Here is a 12204-nt window from a genome sequence, read left to right on the forward strand (position 1 = left end):
TGCTTCTAGGTGAAGCCACATCCCACATGCAGCAGGGCCCTTGATGGGGTGAGGGCAAAGGTGCAGGGAATGTGTGGGAAGTGAAGAGAATGAAGGTAAGAGAGGGAAAGATCCATGAGGGGAAGGGGCGTGGGTAGGAACAGTAAGTGCAGAGGGGAGGAATAAGAGAAAGTGAGAGGGGAAAAAGCCTTTATACATAGTGGAATTTAACTTTTGGGAGGAGGGAGAGAAGTGATGTTTGCTTAGGCATTTGCCCAGGAGGAATGTTTACTCAGGCTTAATAGCCAGAATGAAGTTAGTGTTAAAGTTGAAGTGAAGTAATATGCTAGGCAGAAGGTGGGCATGACAGAGTGTTGGCACAGGGTATGTGTTGGGAGTCTGTGTATTAAACAAATCATCGTACCACATATGTGAAGATGATGCTCCAGACACATGAACTTTGACTTCTCCCATTCTGATGGCAGATTTGTCCCAAACCAGTGTGTTCCATTTTCTCAGTCCTTGTTTTTGAGATGGCTGGTCTTGTTAGGGGTGTTTTCTGTGGCCATGGAAAAAGTGAATCTTATTGGCTCACTTATGACTACACTAAATGTGGTTTGGATGCTATGCTGTGTCTTGGACCTATGCTGGGTTAGGCTTCTAGGATGTTAGATCATAGATTGGGAAGCTAAACACACACACACACACACACACACACACACACACACACACACATCCTTAGACCCAGGAGATGCAGCTGCTCGAAGCAGCCAGGCTCTTTCCTGCTGCAGGGTCCTTGGCCTTGCTACTCCTTCTGCCTGTACTTTTCATTCCTATTCTTTGTAAGCCTTTATTTTTCTTATCCTTTGTATCTCAGCCCAAATATCACCTCTTCAGAGAAGTCTTCCTTAACCATCCTATTTCCAATAGATCCCCTGGCATTTCCTCTCTCAGTACCACTTCTCAGCTAGTAATTCTTTTTATGTATTTGTTTAACGAACTTGTTTTATTCTTTTTCTCTCCCTCAAACCCTCAGAATCCAAATAGGTAGGAACCGTGTCTCTCTGGTTTACCACCATCTCCCTGACTCTTAACACAGATAACAATAACACAGGGTCTGATTCATAAAAGGACTCAACTATCTGTCAGATGAATGAACTGCTCTGAATCCGTATCTTGGGTCTTTCGCAGATAAAAACTTGACACCGCTGTACTGGGATCTTTTTGTTTTAGAATAAAATTTCCAACTGGGAGAAATTACGTTTGGCTACTTAAGAGGGCTCCTGTTCCTGCTTTTCCTTCAAAGTGTCCTGAAGGTGGGTAGAAAAGTTTAGGATGTTACACACTGTTTATTGATTTTCGCTCTTTGGGAAGGGCAGAAGAGCCTCCATTTAAAGAAGAGCTCTGTCTACAGCATCTCTGGACATGCTTTAAATTTTCTCTTGCTTTAGTATTTGTGCCAGTGGTACATCTCCACAATCTAGTACCAAACAATTTGGTGCAAATAATGGGAACTGCTGTAAGCAAGAAACTACAGTTATCCAGAGGCTGAAGTCCCTGCTGTCAGAGACATGTACTCTTGAACACTTGACTATACCAGCCATCTTATTTAAAAAGAGTTGTATGGTTTTGTTTTTCCCTGTTCTTTGTTTCACATACATTCTATATGAGGTAGAAGCATGGCAGCCATACCACTCCATAGGGTGATCACAATTGGTTATTTATGTTTTATTGGTTTATATCCTAATTTACAAAACAATTTGAGATAGTTTGTATATTAGTTTTCTATTATTGTGCAACAACTTAGCATAAATGTCGAGGCTTCAAATGGCATGAGTGTATTATCCCCCGGGGTTCTACTGGTCAGGGGTCTGGACATGGTTTAGCTGGCTCCCCTGCTGCCATCTCACAAGGCTGCACCCAAGTGTGGGCTCAAGCTGATTCGAGCTGTTGACACAATCCATCTCCTTGTGGGTCTATAACTGTGTCCCCATTTTCTTGCCAGCTGTTGCCTGGGACCACTCACATCTCCTAGGGGCTGCTTCTCTTCACAGGCAGTTCACAACCTATCTGTCTGCTTTCTTCCTCCCAGGCCTGGGAGAGAAACTCTCTGCTTATAAAAGGCTGGTCAGTTTAGGTTAGGTCCACCCAAGATAATCTCTGGTTTGATTAACTCAGAACCAGCTGGCTTGGAACCTTGATCACATCTGCAAAATCCTCTTGCCATATAGTGGAACATATGTAGGGGAGTGATATCTTATCACAGTCACATCCACCTGCAAGGGGAGGGATTATACAAGGGCAGGGGTCATGGGGACTCATTTTAGAATTCGGCCTACCATGGTTTATAATAATAATTTTAAAAATGCATGCTCAGGGGCTTCCCTGGTGGCGCAGTGGTCCGCCTGCCGATGCAGGGGACACAGGTTCGTGCCCCAGTCTGGGAAGATCCCACATGCTGCAGAGCGGCTGGGCCCGTGAGCCATGGCAGCTGAGCCTGCGCGTCTGGAGCCTGTGCTCTGCAATGGGAGAGGCCACAACAGTGAGAGGCCCGTGTACCGTAAAAAAAAAAAAAAAAAAAGCATGCTCAAAACTATACTAGATAAAAGAAGAAAAACAGTAAAAGAGGAGAGGATGAGGAAAAAATATGAAAATAATCCTGGAATTATTCACTCAACAAATATGTTTGCTGTGTTTATATATACCAGGCACTGTTCTGAGTGCTGGGCAGAGTAAAATGAAAAGGTAAGGTAGTCACAGCTTACCAGAGCAGAAACTTCTTCAGGCACCAGTACCAGGTCCAACAGTCATTAGGTATCATCCTGTCTGAAAATTGGGAATTCTCCTATCTAGTCACATGAGGAAAATCACTGTGTCAAAAAAAATCTTCGATCTGGAAGGAAAAGTGCTAGGAAGAATATGGAACAAACAAAGACCTTCCAGCACATGAGATTTAAAAAAAAAAAAAAGAGAGAGAGACAGAATAGGCTGGGTTCAGCTCCTCGGGATCTGCCTCACTTCCAAACTCCCCTTTGCACCCCTAAGTCCATGATGTCCCTGTCAGCCTCACTGGTTTACAATTGACTAGTTTGATGAATAATAATCCTCTGAGGAGGGTCCAGGGCAGGAGCTGCCTTCCCCTCCCTACTGATTTATGAGAGTCTCACCTTTAATTCCAAGTGAAGGTAGATATTATTTCCATTTCTTTTTTCCATATGAGTAACCATGATTCAGAGAAGGTAAGTTACTTGTTCAAGGTCATGCAGCAAATAAGGAGCAGAGCTAGGATTAAAACTCAGGTCTGTCAGAGTCCAAAATCCATGCCCTTAACTACAGTATTCTACCCCTTTGGGAAACATTATCTATCTAGGCTGGCATTTTGTACGGAAGACTTCCTCTTTAAAATAAGATCCTAGACATAAAATAGAAAGGCTCCTGGCCAGGAGAATGCTGGACTCAAAGTTGGAGGACGTTCCTTCTTGTTCTCTGAATCCTGCCCCCTCTCTCCGCCCTCAGCTCTGATTTCACATCCTTTCTCCATATTGAGAAATTTTTGTACAGTCACGGCCAGACCCTGTATTTTCCATATAATATTCTGTCCGTATTATCACCTCCTGCTTGGGTGAATTTTACTCAGAATAGTCTTTAAGGTTTGGTTGAAAACCTGCATCTCCTTTAGTGCTTAAAATCCTCAGGATGGCAGGCTGGGAGGGTCTGAATGAGATGGCTGCAAATCTTGAAGAGGGCAGTGAAGCCATCGGGGGCTGACAGGAAGCCCTCTGGGTAACTCATGAGTTGCCTGGTGGTCCCCACCCCTGTTGCCCAGCCCCAGTTTGGGCCACCTTCTCACCCGGCTCTCAGCAGCCTTTCTCACTGAGTCAGCCTTGCCGCTGCTCCAGCCAGCTCTTGAGGCCACAGCCAGGGTGATGGCTCTAAATCTGATTCTGTTGCTCCCCTCAGTGGAACCCTCCAACGGCTCCTTGTTCTTCTCAGGATAAAGTCCAAGCTCTGTAATATGGTTCAAAGGTCCTGCATGGTCTCGCCCCTCCCCACCCCACTGGCCTCTCTGGGCACCTCACTCACTCCCCCTGTGCTGAATTTCTTGCAGCTCCCTAAAGGCCGCCCTCCCCAGAGCCTCCAGCCCTCAGTACTTGCAGTCCCCTCAACCTAACTCTTGCTCCCCCATTTCTCTCCCCCTGGCCAATGCCTATTTATCTGACCTTATTACATCTCACCGTAGACTTCACGAACTCTGATATGCCTTTCCTGATCTTCCCAAGACTATGGTAGGGCCCTTCGCACAGTCTCCCCATCCCCCTGCCCCAGAGTTCACTGCATCACAGCAATTATCACAAGGCGATGTAATGACCTATTTGTCTTCCCAACTAGGTCACGGCAGCCCTGAGATAATGAGCTGTATCTTATTTCTCTTTGTATTCTCTGCATTTATTGAGAGCAAGGACTCAATGAATGTCCCCTGCATGAATGAATGAGTAAATGAATAAATAAAAGCATACGGTTGGGCCAGAGAAAGCACTGTGACCATACTTTGCAAACATCAGCTCTGCTAAATGGCTATGTACAAGGGAAGGTGAAATCAAAGTAAGTGATATTCAGACAATCTGGAAAAATCGACTGCATATGGCAACCTCAGGCACAAAGTCTCACTGAATTGAAAAGAGCCCTCTCAAGTAGCTCCTTCTTTCTAACAATAAGAAGGGAACCAAGGGATATGGGATTAAAATTGGGAAGAAAGAAAACATCACCTGAGGAGAGAATTTCCTTTTTAAATGGGAAAAGGCATATTTTTCTTCTGTTTCCCTTTTAACCGCAGATTGAGAGATTGCTCAAGTGACAAAAGTAAATCATGTGTTACTCCTGATCTTGAATGGCCTCCTACAGAAGGTGGACTGTCACAGCTAGAGCACCTCTTGTTTTCTGGTGGGTGTGGGAATACTTGCTGAGAGCAGCTACTTTGCTCAATGTTAAGAAAGGTCTGGGTGAGTTAGAGGCTGGGGCGCCAGTGGGGGAGGCTGACAAGGTGGGGGGAGGTAGAGCAAGTCGGGGGAAATGGAGCCTCTGCCCTGTCTCACTGAGGCTCCCTGAAATGGGTGATGATGGGTAAAGAACCCCCAGCAAGCCCTGGGGACAGGGTACTTGGGAACCCCAGCATGCCCAGTGGCGGTTTATGAAATTGACTGATGTGTGATGAAAGACTACACATGCCTTCAAAATCTTCAGTGACACCTACTTTGCTTAATAACACTTTTAGTACAAATGGGTTCGTTCTGGAGAACTCAGTGGGGTGGAGAGTACTGTGTATCCCTGGCACAGGGTCAGGACACAGTCATTCCACAGGGGCATCTGCATTACACTTATACGCCCAGAAAATGTTTGAAAGATGCATATTATTTAAAATGCCCATGTATGAAGCAGTGGGACTAGGTGTTTGTGTGTGAAATCCTTTTCTTAATAAGAAACTATTGGCTCTTGTTGAAACAGTCCTCTGGGATTTCAGAATTGGTCACCTGGTCTTGCTATGTAATGATGGATCATTTCAGCCTTTCAGCCATTCATCCAGAAACCTTCACTGGGTACTTACTGTGTTGCAGGCTCTCTGCTAGACTCTAGAGATAGTGACTAACCAGCCAGAACCAGTCTCTGGACACAGCGCAGACTGGCATAGAGCCTGCTGGACCTAAACCATACCCTCAGAATCAGAAAATCTTACTGAACACCACTGCATGTATGTACTGCTGCATCAGAGGGTTTACCCCTGGAACAGATGGAGACCATTCTGAGTTGTTCTGAATATGTTTATATTTAAATATGTCTCAGATAATAAAATAGAAAGAATGCTTCATCTGGTGTGAGAGTGGGAACAAAGCCTTTCTAAAGTGTTGCCCCGGGGACTGTGGATTTCAGGCAGGGACTCTCTGGGACTGTTTCACCATCATCTCTTTTTTCCTAGCTGCCCGGGGCTGTACTTTCTTTGGTAAGACTCTGCCTCTATGCCCTGAGTTGGGGCCTCTCCTCTTAGGGGCTGCTGGAGGGGTGCTTCTCTTGAGTTGGAAATTAACCTGGAAAAAAGAAAAAGAAGCTAGGAGAGCACAGGAATCAGTTTTCCATTTCCTAGGATTGAAATTGTCGGAAGACCAGTTTGGACCTTGTTTTACCATGGTTCCGGGTTCTGAGGACAAGGGACCAAGGAGAATATCACAGCAACCACCCAGAGCAGCATTGGTGGTGTCATACAGGCTTGGCTAACATTCCCCTCAAAGTGGCACATAATCACTGGTGATACATAGGGTATATCGACATGAACTTAATGTACATTTATTTATTTGTAATAGAAAAAAAATATATCTACACCTCAAACCGTGATTTTACCGATACTGTTGTTCAGCACAAGAACTAAGATTGATGGTGCCACAATAATCCCCTTTATGCTGGGTCTGTGAATCATAGGCGTTGTGCTCAGGAACGCCAAAGAGTGCCTCAGACCTTCAGAGCTAAACTTTCTGTCATGATTGTTTGGAAATAGAGACAGTAGAGATGATATAGATTGTTAGTATGGATTCTTAAATTCCCAATGGCCATGTGCATTAATGTACTGTTTCCAGCGGTACATTGAAACTTCCCTTCTGGCCATGCACACAGAGGTAAAGATGCTTCTGACTGACAAGTGTGGGATGTGCTGGCTGTGCAGAAGCCATAGTGCTGTCCCAGGAAGGAAAAGGCGAGGGTGTGGCACAGTGTTCTAACCACGCTCCCCAGAGGCATCCTTGGCTTTCAGGCCCTGGGAACAGTGTGAGCTGCTGAAGCCAGAGGGGAGTTGGAAAACATGTGACAGACAGACCTCTTCACGGGGTTATTTCTTGCCCCTTTCACAACAAACCACAGCCAGCTTTTCTGCTAGCTCTCCCAAAGCGGGAGAAATCAGAGCCAATTACACTGTATTAGTACTATTTCCTATATAGTAATATAAGGATCAAGAAAACGAAAGAGAGAGAGAGAGAGACAACAAAATGAGGGGAGGACAGAGGAAATTAAAGGAGCGGGACATCTGGAAGGCAGTGGGGAAAGCCAAGGGGAAAACACTGGACTCTCGGAGATACTTTAAAGAGTTTTAATTGCAGCATGAAAACCCTCTAGTAAATGATCTTTTTTCTTTTCCCTCAACCAAATGGATCTCTGCTTTAGAATGGGAAAAGACTCAGCTGGGATCAATAAATGTATTCTTTGTTGTGACTGTATCTGAGAATTGTATCCAAAAGACAGATTTTCCCCCCTCTGAGTTATATTTGATACAACGATGCGTTATGTTAATTAATTTAAAGGCTATATGACAAAGGAGATGAGATCTTTTGAAGCAGAATTTGTTACTTAAGAGGATTTGTCCTTGTTTGAATTTGCAATTGAATAGACTTGCATGTAGTGCAGGACTTCTGTAAGCAGCTGAATAACAGTCATTTGATTTTAGGGTCGATGAGGAGCAGGGGGATAACAAGAAAAAAGGGAAAGAGGATGCATTGGTAGGGAAATTGGGACCAGGTAACAGGCTGCCAGGGAAGTTACTCTGTTCCCTGCATCTGCAAGTAGAAGTCATTTATATCCTGCAGGAGGTGGGAGTGGAGGGGAAAGGGGGAACTGTCTAGAAATTTCAGAGGAATTTTCAAAGGATTTAAGGAGCTCTTGACCTTCATCCTTGTGTTAAAATAAGGGATTATGAACAGAGGTTGTGAGCTTAGCTCGAGGCCCTGTAATAGACTGGCTAAGAAGGCAGTCCTGAAAGCCCCACAGAGGCTGGAAACGCAGCTCCCACTTACTCACTGTGTGGTATTGGACAAGTTACTTATGTTCTCTAAGCTTCACTTTCCTCAGCCACAAATGGGGATATGTAGATCTACCTTACAGGATTGTTATGAAGGTTAAATGAGATAATTCTGGAAAGCTCTCAGATAATGTCTGACACATAGTGGCTGTTCAATGAATAGTACCTATAACTATTTGAAAAGGCAAGAAACTTGACTGCACTGAGTTAACAGGGAAAGGGGAGGGAGGGTCTGCTAAGCTCTTGGGATGTATAGAGAAGGAACAGGACAGACTGAGGAGGGAAGACCTGACATGAGAAAAAGGTCCAAAGATGCTCATTAACCAGGATGGCATCATTACCTTTTCCTCGTTTGAGAAACCAGAGGATTAGTGTCCATGATCTTTGAGCCTCTTTGCCTCTGAGATCACGATCTAATACGACCAAAGCTAAAAAGGTCCAGGCTGTAGATCAAAACAGTTCTTTGCTTCTCATCCTATCTATAAAAGAAAGCCTTTCGGAGAGCTGAATATTGGAGCGCAGCTGGCTGGCTCTTTGCTGAGGTGAGTGGAAAGCAAGGCTGCCCGGGCACATGGGCATCAGGAGGGGTCAGAGTGCCATCTGGTGGTAGTCCTTGCTGACGGCGCAGAACAACGTAAGCCTGTGTATCTAGGCAAGGTCTCTGGGATTTACGAACTAACATTTGTTGAGCACTTTCTACGTGTAAGTCACTGTACTAAAGGCTTTACATGCACTTTCTCATTTCAACCTCTTGTGAAGGAGGCACTATTATTACCAATTTACAGAGGAAGAAACTGAGAATGAGAGTGATCAGGTAGCTTGTCCAAGATCTGTGGACAAATGAGCTGGATTTAGAATCAGGTAGTGTTTTAATCATTATGCTATGTTAAAAAGAAGGAAAAGGAAAAACCAAAAGGAAGTGGGTAAGGATGTAATAGGAGAATGACAGAAGAAAAATTAGCATATGAGAGCAATGAATATTTTTTTAAATGGTGAAAGAGGGAAGCTTGGCAAAGATTAGAGCTATACAATCGATTATTTGTAACTCTGTATAAGTGGTCTTTACAGTGCTCTGTAAAGGTCAGCCTAACTCACCAGTTTGGGTTCCCCAGGACCCACGGTCACACTCACTGTCTCTGGGTCAAACGTGGGTGCTGTGGCAGTGACAGTGTAGGTACCTGGAAGCAGCAGCCGGAAGTAATCTCCATGGTCACCTAAAAGTCACAAGGATATAACTCAGCCTGCTGATGAGAAATCTGCCCCAGGTGAGGCCTTGATATGAAGAAATGATCTGAGGGTTTTAGCTGACCACAAGCTTGATTTTTCTTAATAGCATGATGAAACTGGCAAAGATCTAAAACAATCATAGGTTGTCATGACGTTGTACGAGCATGGGCCTCAGCTCCTGGGAAGCAGAAGTTTCACTGTGCTCTGCGCTGAGAGTACTGTGTTTAATTTTAGACCCTGTGTTTTAACACAAACTCATGTCCAGTAAGGGTTACTAGGAGAAAGGCCGAAAGATTTATGAATGTTTTGCCTGGTAAAGAGATTAACATGAAATCTCTGTTTCAATGTTTGAAAAGTCATTGTGAAGAAATGACATCTACTTAAAGAAATAATGAGGACGGAGGCAAAAACTTTTTTGACAAAATATGAGCTACCAGAAAAGAAATGGATTGCTTTATGTCGTGCAGTGCACAACCCGCACCAATGGACATGGTCTGGACAGCCAGCTGTCAGCGGTGCTGTATGTGTGTAATCTTGTATTGAGTGGGGGTGCTCCACTAAAGATCTGAGTTTGAGAACCCTATTTCTAATATTTCTTCCACCACCATCAAAAGGGGAAAATAAAATTGAAAAGAAAGCCTGTTTCTCATGGCAGGGATGTAGCATTTTGGCTAATGACTTTATATCTCTTTAGAATAAATTATGACTGTGCCTTTAAAATTTCTTTTAATTGTACAGCAAGGAAAAATTGAAATAAATGCAATCAAGAATGAGACAGATAATAAATAATGAGGAAGTCTCTTCTCTGCCCCCTATTAAATGTAATTTACTTTAAAATTCTTTAGCAAAAGCAGTGTGTTTTAATGCATATGTTGGATACTCCGTTATACCCTGGGGGCCGTCATTTTCTTTAATTAGGGGCTCACACCCAGGAGTGGTTAGCTAGCATTGTACCGGAAAGGCCCAATTCTAGATGCAGCTGTTATAAGGGCTTCAGCTATCTTTATCTCTTAGCAACACTGGATGCTTTGCTAAGTAGCATAATGAATGTTAGCAATGAGTTTTTCTGTTACTGAAATGAGTAATTTGTCAATTTTGCATAATGGGTGTTGGAAATGGACTCTTATTGGAGAAATTGGTGATATTCAATGTATGTTGATTGGCTAGAATGAGACATTCCCCACCCTTGCATGAATAGGGTATAAGAATCTACCGGCGGTCAGAGGGCAGACAGCAGAAGCAAGAAGAACTACAATCCTGCAGCCTGTGGAACAAAGACCACATTCACAGAAAGACAGACAAGATGAAAAGGCAGAGGGGCTATGTACCAGATGAAGGAAAAAGGTAAAACCCCAGAAAAATAACTAAATGAAGTGGAGATAGGCAACCTTCCAGAAAAAGAATTCAGAATAACAATAGTGAAGATGACCCAGGACCTCGGAAAAAGAATGGAGGCAAAGATCGAGAAGATGCAAAAAATGTTTAACAAAGACCTAGAAGAATTAAAGAACAAACAAACAGAGATGAACAATACAATAACTGAAATGAAAACTACACCAGAAGGGGTCAATAGCAGAATAACTGAGGCAGAAAAATGGATAAGTGACCTGGAAGACAGAATGGTGGAATTCACTGCTGCAGAACAGAATAAAGAAAAAAGAATGAAAAGAAATGAAGACACCCTAAGAGACATCTGGGACAACATTAAATGCAACAACATTCACATTATAGGGGTCCCAGAAGGAGAAGAGAGAGAGAAAGGACCTGAGAAAATGTCTGAAGAGATTATAGTCGAAAACTTCACTGACATGGGAAAGGAAATAGCCACCCAAATCCAGGAAGTGCAGAGAGTCCCATACAGGATAAACCCAAGGAGAAACATGCCGAGACACATAGTAATCAAACTGGCAAAAATTAAAGACAAAGAAAAATTATTGAAAGCAACAAGGGAAAAACGACAAATAACATACAAGGGAATTCCCATAAGGTTAACAGCTGATTTCTCACAGAAAATCTACAAGCCAGAAGGGAGTGGCATGAGATACTTAAAGTGATGAAAGGGAAGAACCTACACCAAGATTACTATACCCGGCAAGGAACTCATTCAGATTCGATGGAGAAATCAAAAGCTTTACAGACAAGCAAAAGCTAAGAGAATTCAGCACCTCCAAACCAGCTCTACAACAAATGCTAAAGGAACTTCTCTAAGTGGGAAACACAAGAGAAGAAAAGGACCTACAAAAAAAAAAACCCAAAACAATTAAGAAAATGGCAATAGGGACATACATATCAATAATTACCTCAAATGTGAATGGATTAAATGCTCCAACCAAAAGACACACACTCACTGAATGGATACAAAAACAAGATCCATATATATGCTGTCTACAAGAGACCCACTTCAGACCTAGGGACACATACAGACTGAAAGTGAGGGGATGGAAAAAGATATTCCATGCAAATGGAAATCAAAAGAAAGCTGGAGTAGCAATACTCATATCAGATAAAATAGACTTTAAAATAAAGAATGTTACAAGAGACAAGGAAGGACACTACATAACAATCAAGGGATCAATCCAAGAAGAAGATATAACAATTATAAATATATATGCACCCAACATAGGAGCACCTCAATACATAAGGCAACTGCTAACAGTCTAAAAGAGGAAATCGACAGCAACACAATAATAGTGGGGGACTTTAACACCTCACTTACACCAATGGACAGATCATCCAAACAGAAAATTAATGAGGAAACACAAGCTTTAAATGACACAATAGATCAGATACATTTAGTTGATATTTATAGGACATTCCAACCAAAAACAGCAGATTACACTTTCTTTCAAGTGCGCATGGAATATTCTCCAGGATAGATCACATCTTGGGTCACAAATCAAGCCTCAGTAAATTTAAGAAAATTGAAATCATACCAAGCATCTTTTCTGAGCACAACGCTATGAGATTAGAAATGAATTACAGGGAAAAAAACATAAAAAACACAAACACATGGAGGCTAAACAATACGTTACTAAATAACCAAGAGATCACTAAAGAAATCAAACAGGAAATCAAAAAATACCTAGAGACAAATGACAATGAAAACACGATGATCCAAAACCTATGGGATGCAGCAAAAGCAGTTCTAAGAGGGAAGTTTATAG

General features: G+C 42.9%; 1 protein-coding gene across 1 annotated transcript in view; it reads right to left on the bottom strand.

The window, feature by feature from the left end:
- Positions 1 to 5575: 5575 nt before the first annotated feature.
- Positions 5576 to 12204, bottom strand: part of CPN1 (carboxypeptidase N subunit 1) — a 28927-nt gene continuing 22298 nt past the window's right edge. The window contains exons 8-9 of the mRNA XM_022569067.2: positions 8909 to 9027; positions 5576 to 6059 (exon numbers count right to left, since the gene is read on the bottom strand). Coding sequence (XP_022424775.1) covers positions 5901 to 6059; positions 8909 to 9027 — 278 coding nt within the window. The 3' untranslated portion in view covers positions 5576 to 5900. The remainder of the gene's footprint in view (positions 6060 to 8908; positions 9028 to 12204) is intronic.

The sequence above is a fragment of the Delphinapterus leucas genome, chromosome 16, assembly GCF_059928025.1.
Source record: "Delphinapterus leucas isolate spDelLeu-1000000601 "Yukka" chromosome 16, BTC_Dleu_Yukka2, whole genome shotgun sequence".
NCBI classification, from domain to species: domain Eukaryota; kingdom Metazoa; phylum Chordata; class Mammalia; order Artiodactyla; family Monodontidae; genus Delphinapterus; species Delphinapterus leucas.